A 12313-nucleotide genomic window follows, 5' to 3' on the forward strand; every position below is an offset into this window, starting at 1 on the left:
CAGATGGGCACCTTCAGGGCCCTTTAATTGCAAGGTGGCAGCAGCAGTCACCAGAAAGTGCTGAGCCACTGTGAGAGAGCTCAGCTCCAGCTCGGGGTGAATCACCCTTGCCCTGGCACCAGGGGCTCTGGGGGAAATGGCTTCAGATGTGCAGAGGTACAGCTTCACATCCGCGTTCCTGCAGACACGCAGCTTTTGGTACGGTGTGGTCAGGAATGTCAGCGTCTTGCCCAAACACTTGGGGACTCCTTGCAACCCTGTTGTGCTCCTGTGTGAAACAGCAGCCACAGGAGGACAGCACAGACATGCCCTGACGCTCCCACTCAGAGTCGTTTCCGGAGCGCAGACCAAGGGGAGGCAGGCAGCGAGCACCGTGCCTGGGCTGCTCTCCTGCTTGGCCTGCCCCTGCCCCTGCCCCGCAGCTGGATGCAGAAGGGTGGGAGCCATTCCTGTGCCATGAGGAGCTCGGCCTTGGCTGTGCCTGAGCAGAGCTGAGGCGGCTGGAGAGGGCACACGCATCCACCTGCCTCGGCATCCGTATGGGAACGCCCGAGGGCAGGAAGCGGACACCACAGGCCCACACTTGCTCCCCAGGAAGCCTTCTGCTTTGAACTGCAGGCACCAGAGGACACGTCCTTCCCAGGCCGGGCAAGGACACCCAAAGTGAAAAGCACCCTCAGGCAAATGCCCATGGGTTTGCTGCTCTGCCCCTTTGAGCTGGCACCGTTGGGGCTGACAACTCACTTTGGGAATGAGAATTTTGGGATTGAGAAATGACACATTGCCCTGCAGCAAGACCTTTCCCCCTTCAACCTTTTTATCCTTGCTTTGAGGCCACTTCTAGGAATGCTCCCAGTGGCCCCATCATTCACACAATGGTGCTTCTCGCCATCCCACCAAGGGTCCTTCTTTGACCTTCACCTTCCAACCACCTCTGGGGATCTGAGTTCCCTTCTTTCTGTGTCCCTCACTGAGAAAGGCATCCAGCCAGGGCTTGGCTGGTTACTGAGCCCTTCGGTGGCCCTGCAGAATCAGTGTTCCTCAGCCTCCGCCCTTCCACAGGTGACCCAGGCAAGTGCCCTTCATCAGCAGTGCTCTGCACTGCTCTGCTCTCACCCAATGGGCAAATGCAAATCAGATCTTTCAGATGAAAGAGACAATTCTCCATCTCATGGCTGTGCTTTGCAAACCTCAAATTGCTGTTTGTTAACGTGCTGCACAAAGACACAGGTGTCACACGTGTCCCGAGGCGCTGGCTCACCGTATAAAAGGCCGTTCTACTCCAGGCCCTTCCATCCACATCTTTTCCCTGCTTTCCTCGGTGAACTCGGTACGTCTGAACTCCCTTCTTCTCTTCCTGCTGGTAAGGGGCGACTGCTCCAGTCCTGTGTGGGGTCCTTGTGAGCAGGGCTCCAGGCTGGAAAATGCCCCGTGCTCCCCTCTGCTGGGAGGTGGGATGGTGCGGGAAGAGGGAAGGCTTTTCCCTGGCCCTGGCCAGGCACTGCCCGTTGCCAGAGGCGCGGAGCTGGCGCCTGACAGGGCCCGGCAGCTCATGGCCTCTGCTCCCTGTGTGGGTCCCGCAGGCTCTCCTCCCTCCAGCAGACATGTCGTGCTACAGCCCGTGCCTGCCCGCTGCCTGCGGCCCAGCCCCGCTTGCCAACAGCTGCAACGAGCCGTGTGTCCTGCGCTGCGCCGACTCCAGCGTTGCCATCCAGCCCCCGCCAGTGCTGGTGACGCTGCCGGGCCCGATCCTCAGCTCCTTCCCGCAGAGCACAGCCGTGGGATCCAGCGCCTCGGCTGCCGTGGGCAGCTCTCTGAGCGCTGCCAGCGTGCCCATCGCTTCTGGGGGCTCCCTGGGGCTGGGGGGCTCTGGCTGGGGCCGGGGGCTCTGCGGGGCTCTGGGACGTGGCAATCTCATCTGCTGAAGCCCGTGCATTGCTGCCCGTGCTCCAGCACCAGCAGCCTCCAGGAGAACCCTGGAGACAGCCCTGAGGCCTCCTTTCTTCCTCATGAAACCTCCGCTTTTTCCCTTTTACCCTGTTTTGCTTCATGCTCCCCATCAAATACCTTAATCTCCTTCTTCCTCTGGAGAGGAGCCGAGCTCCGACCGCTCTGCTTGCAGGAAGGGGCCTGCGCTGCCCTTCTCTCACTCCCCAGGTATCCTCTCTCTTCCCTTCTCTTGCTCTGCTTTCCCCTCACTTGGCACCTCTTACCTGAGATTTACTTGGCCTCCAAAATGCATTGCTCAGGTTCTTGTCTGTTCCATTTTCTCTTGATTATCTCAATAAAGACATCAGGCATCAATCACCTCTACAAGAGTCATCTTTCTTTCCTCCTTCCCTATTCTCCAGTCCCAACCAGCAGGGTACCCAGAAGCGTTTGTCCTTGTTAAAGCTATGGCTTTCTCCATAGTTTCTGGCCTTGAGAGAGCCTCCTCTTTTGCCCTTGACATCCCATGGCAATGAAGATTGCTGGTCCACAAGTGCAACGAGGTGGATGGCTGGGCGTTCCGTGGCTGTAGCAAGAACTCTTGTAGCCTGGCAAGGGTAGAGAGCAGCACTCTGAGATCTGGATGTTTGGGAAGACCCCGACTGTACCCGGAACACTTCTCTGTTGAGCAGGTGTCCTGGGTTCAGCAGTAGCAGTCATTTTTTCTCCTTCTTGGTAGCTGGTGCAGTGCTGTGTTTTGACTTCTGGGCTGAGAATGGTTGCTGATAGCAAGTATGTTTTGAGTTACTGCTCAAATGTTTGGTTTGTCCAAGGCCTTTTCTGAGCTCATGCTCTGCAGGGGAAGGAGGGAGTCCGGGAGGAAGGAGAGACAGGACACCTGACCCAGGCTAGCCAAAGAGGTATTCCATACCATAGCACGTCATGTCCAGGATGTAACCTGGAGAAACCCAGAAGGGCAGGAGCTCTGGGGGAATGGAGGTGGTATCATTCGCTGCTCAGTTGGGCAGGGTGGGGTGAGTTATGTTTCAGTGGCTGATGAGGTGTTGTATTCTCTTCACTTGTTATTGGCTTTATCATTATTATTTGTAGTACTAGTAGCAGTAGTGATTTATGTTATACCATAGCTATTAAAAAATTCTTATCTGAACCCGTGGGGGCTACATTCTTTGGATTTTCCTTCCTAACTCTCTGGGAGTTGTGGGAGCAAGGGAGAGGAGTGAGTGAACTATGCGGATTTGGTTTAAACCACGGCAGCACGCATTTCCTGACAACCTGAAATAGAACTGTTGTGGAAGGCACACAGAGCCGAGGTCAGGATGGAACTGATGGCTAAAGCCAATCATCTTATGGCCCTGCAAGTAATTGTCCCAGGAGAGAGACACTTTGGGCTCTCCTGGACTGCACTGAGCTGCAAGCAGGTGGCTCCCTCTGAGCGGGGCACCCCTCAGAGTTCATAAACTCTCAAGGTTACATTCACTGTACGCAGCGTTGGCCAGGTCTGAGACTAAGATAGGAGCCAGGTGCACCCAGGCTCCATCAGGAGTTTAGAAAGCAGGGGGCATCTCTTCTGAACTTCAGGACTCAGCAGCAGGGTCTCCCTTACATCTTTATGCCTTCAGGCCCTACACCGATCCCCTTTAGCTCTTTGTCACCTCAATTTCCCTCTCTACACTTCATCTATGTAATAAGTAGTAGAGTGAGCCTTGCCATCAAATTCTGTCCAATCATGCCTTATTTATAAACTGCTCTTGCTAATACCTTTGACGGTCATTTTTTGAGAGACCCTAAACCAGTCGTTTTCCACCACACTCTCCCACATCAAACAGAATAAAGAGCCACCAGAAGCTGGAGCACCAGGACTGACACTGATGAGGTGGCCGAGTGGTGAAAGAGATGGACTGCTAATCCATTGTGCTCTGCACGTGTGGGTTCAAATCCCATCCTCATCAGTCAGCTCAGTGTGTGCCCCAGATAAGGCTTTGTTTTGAGATGGCAGTGGCCTGGAGAGATCTTGCAAGGTTTTCAAGTGGCTCCGCACACACCTCAACCTCTTCTGCCTGCACCTTGGCAAGAGGAACGAGAAGGGAAACAAGGGACATCCACAAACTCACAGGAATCTCACTGCCTCCTTGATCCATGCAATGATTCATTGATTCCTTTATCGTCTGCAATGATGAGAGAGCAAAAGACCTGGGAAGTGTTTTACAAGAACAGGTAGCAGAGGAAGGTGCTTGGGATTCAGAAGCATGGGTTTATGAAGTAGAAGTCACCCTTACCATGCTTGTAGTCTTCTACAGGGAGGTGAGTAGCCTGATAGAGAAGGCAAGAGCAGTGGATGCTATTCCCCTTGCCTTCAGAAAAGCTCAACAGGCGATAGGATCGAAAAAGAAAATACAAGTAAAGCTCTTTCTGTCACACATTTGAAGTAAGATTTTGTTGTGAGACATTACTCTTACCTGTTCACAGAGTCTCAGAATTGCTGGGGATGGAAGGGACCTTTAGAGATCCTTTAGTGCCAGCCAACTGCTCCAGCAGGCTTACCTTGAGCTTCTTGCTTAGGACTATGTAGTCTAGTTTGGTTTTCAGCATTTCCAATGATATTCACCACAGGAACTTTATCCTCCTCTGCAGGGAGTAAAAGCTCTGATTTTCCTGGGCCAGCCTAGTTGGCACATCCCCTCGTGTTTACCAACCAGGTGGCTTTTGGTAAATGTGTGTCCCCACATTTGAAAGTCCCCCCACCCATAGCTCTCAGTGTAGTTTTTAACAGCCCATTATACTGTTTGATTTTCCCAGAGGCTGGTGCATGGTAGGGGATGTGGTATACCTGCCGTGCTCTTTGGCCCAAATGTATGAGGTTGCTCCAGAAATGAGTCCCATTGTCTGAGTCAGTTCTCTCTATGGTGCGCTATTACCTGAAAATCTGTTTCTCAAGGCCCAGGACAGTGTTCCTGGCAGTGGTGTTGGGCACAGCGCATGTTTCCGGCTATCCAGTGGTTGCTTCCACCATGGTAATCACATGGTGCTTGCCTTGGTGGGTTGGTGGGTGTGTGTTATAATCAGTCTGCAAGGCCTCCCCATATTTGTACTTCAGCCATCGTCCTCCATACCAAAGAGGCTTTAATAGCTTGGCTTGCTCAATTGCAGCACATTTCACACTTGTGAATAACCTGGGCAATAGTGCCCATTGTTAAATCCATCCCTCGATCACGAGCCCATCTGTATGTTGCATCTCTGCCCTGATGGCCTGAAGTGTCATGGGCTCACCGTGCCAAAAATAATTCAGCCTTATGTTGGCAGGGCTGAAAATAATTCACCCTTACATTGCCAATCTAAATCCGCCTGAGACACTTCAATCTTAGCAGCTTGATCCACCTGTTAGTTGTTCTGGTGTTCCTCAGTGGCCCCACCCTTGGCTACATGGGCACCTACATGGTGTATCTTCAGCACCAGGTTCTGCACCTGGGCAGCAATAACTTCCACAGTGAAGCAGCCCAGATGGGTTTACCTCTGTGTTGCCAGTTGCTCTGCTTCTGTTGCTGCAAACACCCCCACGGGCATTTGCCACCACCACCTTGCCACAGTGCAAGATATCCACAACCTCTCTGGGCAACCCGATCCAATCTTTGACCCACCTCAGAGTGCTGCTGATCCCACCCCACACTGCCTGCCCCTGCAGCCTCCCCCAGCTAAATGGGACCACTGCCCCCACTGCCCTGGCTCTGAGGGACAGTGTGATTATGACACTAATTATAGATAATAGTAATAAATATGATTATAATATGGATAACAATGATAGTAGTAGTAATAATTATGAAAACAATATAGATAATGATAATGATAAAGGTGATAATTATAATTATGGCAATAGCGATAATAATAATATAATAATGTTAATAATAACACTAATAGTAGTAGTAATAATAATAACAATAGTAATAACGGATACAACAAGGGGAGAGAATCTGAAACTAAAAAGGGAACATACAAAACCCAGCAGTGCTGCACAACACAATTGCTCAGCACCCACCAACAGATACCCAGCCTAACCCGAGCAGTGATTGGTAACTTCTGGGTGATTTTCCCCCAATTTCTATACTGGTCATGACTTGCTGTGGTATGGAATAGACCTTTGATTAGCTGGGATCAGCTGTCCTGTCTCTGCTTCCTCTCAGCTACTAGGAGGAACAAGAACTCTATCCCAGCTGAAATGAGGACAGTTTAGTATTGGGTAGCTTATTCTCCAAAGGTGACAGTGATTTGAACTTTGTTTCTGACTGGCCAAGCTCTTCCTTCTGTTATTCCACATGCTTTCAGTTTTTCTTGCTTTATTGAGTTTTGTTTCTCAGCCTGTGTTGGTTTCTTTGCCTTGGTAGCAGGCTGATTGGTCACATTCAGTGGAAATCCCCTCCTGTGAGCTTATTTATTTTCAGCATGAGAAGAATACTGAGCCATCCTATGATGGGCTAATAAGAGACAGCAGCTGCAGTTGAATCCCAGCAGAACTTGCTCCATTTTATTTAGCTCCTGAAGTCAATGGGGCTTAGGAGCTTCATTAGTCCTCCTAGGAGACTTCTATTTGTATTTTAATTAAAATGCCACATGGTCTGTGTGGATGTGAGATACCTTGCATTCTTTTCTTATAAGAAAGATAGTGGGGAGGCTCTTTTCTTCGGGAGGGTCTTTATATTCTCGTGCTTTGTGTCGCACAGACACTCAAATACAGGAGTTAGCTGGCTGGTCTTACACCTCCAGAGTGCCTCTGAATCAGATTTCCTTAGCCTAAAAACTCACTGCAAGATGAGAAGAGCTAAAATGGGTTAAAGATGAGGCCTGATCTGCTTGTAACCACTGTCTCCTCTTACAGGTTCACAAGTCTTTCCACAAACACCTGAAGCCAATGCAAGCCAAGCTGTGAAACCTGCTGGGTTTTTTCCTGAGCTGAAAACCGTGTCCTTCCTTCAGACACTTAAATCAAAGCTCTCAAACCCTGGTAGCTGTAGGACAGTGAATAAGTGTAGCCTTTCTTTCCACTTTCTGAGTCAATGAGGTGTTTGGGGAGAGTGCATAGGGATCAATGCCTGATTTTAAAGTGCAATTCTAATGGTAAGATGTAACGTTTTAGAAATCTGGGAAAGCTTTATCTATTCACACAAGGATTGCTTTTGTGAAGTCTGCATGGGCACTCCTTTCCTGAGGTAGCTGGGAAGGAAATACTCATCCTTCTCGAAAGTAAATAACCTTCCTCATCTGGAGCTCTGCTTCCTTCATCCTTCCAGAAAACAGCCTGTTTTCCAGTGCATCTTTCCACTGCCTTTCACTGCTGCATTCTCCTGCCTCCACACGGGTCTTTTCCGCAGATCCCTGCTTTGTCACACAACTGGTTAAGGGCTGTGTGTCTCAAGTATGAGAGGAGGCTGTGAGTGCTGTGGGAATACGGATTCTTCTCCTACCTGATGGGAGAAGATGAAGAGGGAGCCAGACTCTTCCCAGCAGTACTAACGAGAAGTGCAAGAGGTAAAGGGCACAAATTAAACACGTGAGATTGAAAGCAAATCTTGGTGTGAGGAGGGTTAAAAAGAGGAAGAGGTTGCCCAGAGAGGCAGTGGAGGCTCCATCCTTAGAGATGCTGAAAACCCAACTAGATCATGTGCTAAGCAAGCAGCTCAAGGTGAGCCTGCTGGAGCAGTTGGCTGGCACTAAAGGATCTCTGGAGGTCCCTTCCATCCCCAGCAATTCTGAGACTCTGTGAACAGGTAAGAGTAATGTCTCACAACAAAATCTTACTTCAAATGTTATCTGACAGGAAGTGCTTTACTTGAATTTTCTTTTTTGATCCTATCGCCTGTTCAGCTTTTCTGAAGGCACGGTAAACAACATCGACTGCTCTTCCCTTCTGCATCAGGCTAGTCACTTCTTTCTAGAAGACTATCAGATTGGTGAGGGTGATTTCTCCTTCATAAACCCATGCTTCTGAATCCCAAGAACCTCCCTGTGCTACCTGTTCTTGTAAAACACTTCCCAGGTCTTTTGCTCTCTCATCATTGCAGACGATAAAGGAATCAAGGAATCATTGCATGGATCAAGGAGGCAGTGAGATTCCTGTGACTTTGTGGATGTCCCTTCTTTCCCTTCTCGTTCCTCTTGCCTAGGTGCAGGCAGAAGAGGTTGAGGTGTGTGCAGAGCCACTTGAAAACCTTGCAAGATCTCTCCAGGCCACTGTCATCTCAAAACAAAGCCTTATCTGGGGCACACACTGAGCTGACTGATGAGGATGGGATTCGAACCCACGCGTACAGAGCACAATGGATTAGCAGTCCATCTCCTTCACCACTCGGCCACCTAATCAGTGTCAGTCCTGCTGCTCCTACTAATGCCGATACTGCCACAGCTGCCGCTGCTTCTGGTGGCTCTTTATTCTGTTTGACGTGTGAGAGTGTGGTGGAAAACGACTGGTTTAGGGTCTCTCAAAAAATGACCGTCAAAGGTATTAGCAAGAGCAGTTTATAAATAAGTCATGATTGGACAGAATTTGATGGCAAGGCTCACTCTACTACTTATTACATAGATGAAGTGTAGAGAGGGAAATTGAGGTGAAACCAAGCTGAAGCGGATTGATACAGGGCCTGAAGGCATAAAGATGTAAGGGAGACCCTGCTGCTGAGTCCTGAGGTACAGAAGAGATGCCCCCTGTTTTTGAAACTCCCGACGGAGCCTGGGTGCACCTGGCTCCTATCTTAGTCTCAGACCTGGCCAACGCTGTGTGCAGTGAATGTAACCTTGAGAGTTTATGAACTCTGAGGGGTGCCCCACTCAGAGGGAGCCACCTGCTTGCAGCTCAGTGCAGTCCAGGAGAGCCCAAAGTGTCTCTCTCCTGGGACAATTACTTGCAGGGCCATAAGATGATTGGCTTTAGCCATCAGTTCCATCCTGACCTCGGCTCTGTGTGCCTTCCACAACAGTTCTATTTCAGGTTGTCAGGAAATGCCTGCTCAGCTCAGAAGTGCTCCGGGTACAGTCGGGGTCTTCCCAAATATCCAGATCTCGGAGCGCTGCTCTCTACCCTTGCCAGGCTACAAGAGTTCTTGTTACAGCCACGGAGCGCCCAGCCATCCACCTCGTTGCACTTGTGGACCGGCAATCTTCATTGCCATGGGATGTCAAGGGCAAAAGAGGAGGCTCTCTCAAGGCCAGAAACTATGGAGAAAGCCATAGCTTTAACAAGGACAAACGCTTCTGGGTACTCTGCTGGTTGGGACTGGAGAAGAGGGAAGGAGGAAAGAAAGATGACTCTTGCAGAGCTGATTGATGCCTGATGTCTTTATTGAGATAATCAAGGGAAAATGGAACAGATGAGAACTTGTGCAATGCATTTTGGAGGCCAAGTAAATCTCACGTAAGAGGTGCCAAGCGAGAGGTGAGCAGAGCAAGAGGAGGGAAGAGGGAGGATTCCTGGGGAGTGAGAGAAGGGCAGCGCAGGCCCCTTCCTGCAGGCAGAGTGGTTGGAGCTCAGCTCCTCTCCAGAGGAAGAAGGAGATCAAGGTATTTGATGGGGAGCATGAAGCAGAACAGGGTAAAAGGGAAAAAGCAGAGGTTTCATGAGGAAGAAAGGAGGCCTCAGGGCTGTCTCCAGGGCTCTCCTGGAGGCTGCTGGCGCTGGAGCACGGGCAGCAATGAACGGGCTTCAGCAGATGAGATTGCCACGTCCCAGAGCCCCGCAGAGCCCCCGGCCCCAGCCAGAGCCCCCCAGCCCCAGGGAGCCCCCAGAAGCGATGGGCACGCTGGCAGCGCTCAGAGAGCTGCCCACGGCAGCCGAGGCGCTGGATCCCACGGCTGTGCTCTGCGGGAAGGAGCTGAGGATCGGGCCCGGCAGCGTCACCAGCACTGGCGGGGGCTGGATGGCAACGCTGGAGTCGGCGCAGCGCAGGACGCACGGCTCGTTGCAGCTGTTGGCAAGCGGGGCTGGGCCGCAGGCAGCGGGCCGGCACGGGCTGTAGCACGACATATCTGCTGGAGGGAGGAGAGCCTGCGGGACCCACACAGGGAGCAGAGGCCATGAGCTGCCGGGCCCTGTCAGGCGCCAGCTCCGCGCCTATGGCAACGGGCACTGCCTGGCCAGGGCCAGGGAAAAGCCTTCCCTCTTCCCGCACCATCCCACCTCCCAGCAGAGGGGAGCACGAGGCATTTTCCAGCCTGGAGCCCTGCTCACAAGGACCCCACACAGGACTGGAGCAGTCCCCCTCCAGCTGCTCTGCTGCCTCTGGGTGCTCCAGGGGATGTCTGCAGGCCCCAAGGGGATTTCACTGCAATCCTACTGCTTGCTCTTGAAGGCTTGGTGGGGAGGGCCCCCAGAGAGAGTCCTCGTGAAGCCCTTCCCCAAATGAGAATATGGATGTTGGGTTTTCCAGATGGGCTGAGCACAGCCTTGACGCTGTGGCCTTAGGCAGGGGAAGATTTTCTATTGCAGATCAAGAGGATCCCTCTCCTTGGAATTGGCTCTGCACTTCCTGGCCATCAGCCCTTGTACCAGCACCCATTTGTTCACACAGCCAAACGCCCTGCCCTTGAGCCCCCTGGTCTTGCCAGGTCAGGCTCCTTTCACCCACTGCTCTCAGGAGGGGACATGGCTGGGCACAACACAACAGGCTCCTGAGGACAGCAGCCACTACGGAGGAAGGCGTGAATGGTGGGACCGGCTCTGCTGAGGGAGCTCCTCATCCTGCCACTAGTGCAAAAGCAGCATTGCTGAACTGTGGATGGTGGAGGAAGTGCCCTGTCATCGGTTAGACGGTGCTGGCCGCAGGACATGAGCCTTGGCAAGAACCCCGGCTGACAAAGAGACCAACCAATGTCCTGATCCACATGCCAGACCATTCACCAAGAACCAGGGAGTCTCTCACCCCAAAAAACTGTTCTGCCAACCAGGGAGACAAGAGGCAAAATGAAGTAAGACTTACCAACTTCCTGGAGCAGAGGAAGGCACGAGGAGAGGATGGAGGAGCTGGCAGTTGGGCCACTTTTATACTGCAGCCCAGAGCCCCAGGGGAGCTGAAAAATGACCCAAACACGAAGCATGTTGAGAAACGGCAATTTTGGCTTCTCAGAGCTGGGCTGGAAGATGAAAGACATGCGTCCTCTGCTTGAAATGCTTGGCTCCCTTTTCATCCTGGAAAAATCACTCCTGTCACTGTGTTGATAGCAATTGTGGTTCTCCCGCAGACCAGCCCTCCTTTGAGGTCCCATTCCAGGTGCTGCTGAAGCCTTGGGGCAGATTGAAGCCATGACTGGGTGTTGTGCAGGTCCTGCCCTTCCTGAGCAACGTGGCCGCTGCTTACTTAGCACTCTGCCTGTGGAGCAAGCGTGGAGGGCACTCAGAAGGGTCTCTCTTTGGTGGGCTCTGGCTGACCCTGAGCAAGACCAGTGCCTGCAGGCCATGGAGATGCTCAGAGCCCAGGCAGGCCCCTGCAGGATGGCTGCTCTGCTGAGGGGACTGGGAACGCCAGCGTGGTTGGGAGGTGATGTTGAAACAAAGCCCTGCTGAGCTTGGGAGGGAAACCCTCTCCCGAGTAGAAGCAACGGCTCAACATGTCCTGGAGAGCGATGAAGGAGCTGTTGACTCATGCCTGAGTGTGACCATCACCAAGTGGACCTGTTGGCGTCGGCACACTCTTGCTAAAGAAAACAACGCTCCTCTTTGCATCATTGGAGGGAGGCTTGTTCAGGCCACTTGACCCGCAGGGTCCGGCTTGTTTTGGCCAGCTCAGGGACAGATGGGCACCTTCAGGGCCCTTTAATTGCAAGGTGGCAGCAGCAGTCACCAGAAAGTGCTGAGCCACTGTGAGAGAGCTCAGCTCCAGCTCGGGGTGAATCACCCTTGCCCTGGCACCAGGGGCTCTGGGGGAAATGGCTTCAGATGTGCAGAGGTACAGCTTCACATCCGCGTTCCTGCAGACACGCAGCTTTTGGTACGGTGTGGTCAGGAATGTCAGCGTCTTGCCCAAACACTTGGGGACTCCTTGCAACCCTGTTGTGCTCCTGTGTGAAACAGCAGCCACAGGAGGACAGCACAGACATGCCCTGACGCTCCCACTCAGAGTCGTTTCCGGAGCGCAGACCAAGGGGAGGCAGGCAGCGAGCACCGTGCCTGGGCTGCTCTCCTGCTTGGCCTGCCCCTGCCCCTGCCCCGCAGCTGGATGCAGAAGGGTGGGAGCCATTCCTGTGCCATGAGGAGCTCGGCCTTGGCTGTGCCTGAGCAGAGCTGAGGCGGCTGGAGAGGGCACACGCATCCACCTGCCTCAGCATCCGTGTGAGAACGCCCGAGGGCAGGAAGCGGACACCACAGGCCCACACTTGCTCCCCAGGA

The 12313-nt window shown here is 52.5% G+C and overlaps 2 protein-coding genes and 2 non-coding genes across 4 annotated transcripts; 2 read left to right on the forward strand and 2 right to left on the reverse strand.

Moving 5' to 3' along the window:
- The first annotated feature begins 1261 nt into the window (after positions 1–1261).
- On the forward strand, positions 1262–1925 carry LOC117436822 (beta-keratin-related protein-like). Its single transcript, XM_034067891.1, has 2 exons — positions 1262–1330; positions 1584–1925. The coding sequence occupies exon 2, from the start codon at positions 1605–1607 to the stop codon at positions 1923–1925; it is 321 nt and encodes a 106-aa protein (XP_033923782.1). The 5' UTR covers positions 1262–1330; positions 1584–1604.
- A 1892-nt stretch (positions 1926–3817) lies between these two features.
- TRNAS-GCU (transfer RNA serine (anticodon GCU)) lies at positions 3818–3899 on the forward strand. Its single transcript has one exon. It is a non-coding gene; the product is annotated as a tRNA-Ser (tRNA).
- A 4317-nt stretch (positions 3900–8216) lies between these two features.
- Positions 8217–8298, reverse strand: TRNAS-GCU (transfer RNA serine (anticodon GCU)). The gene has a single exon. It is a non-coding gene; the product is annotated as a tRNA-Ser (tRNA).
- Positions 8299–9508: 1210 nt separating this feature from the next.
- Positions 9509–9955, reverse strand: LOC117436821 (beta-keratin-related protein). Its single transcript, XM_034067888.1, has one exon. It carries the CDS (start codon positions 9953–9955, stop codon positions 9635–9637), a length of 321 nt encoding a protein of 106 aa, XP_033923779.1. The 3' UTR covers positions 9509–9634.
- Between the last annotated feature and the right edge of the window lie 2358 nt (positions 9956–12313).

The sequence above is a fragment of the Melopsittacus undulatus genome, chromosome 11 (genome assembly GCF_012275295.1).
Source record: "Melopsittacus undulatus isolate bMelUnd1 chromosome 11, bMelUnd1.mat.Z, whole genome shotgun sequence".
In the NCBI taxonomy this organism is placed as follows: Eukaryota; Metazoa; Chordata; class Aves; order Psittaciformes; family Psittaculidae; genus Melopsittacus; species Melopsittacus undulatus.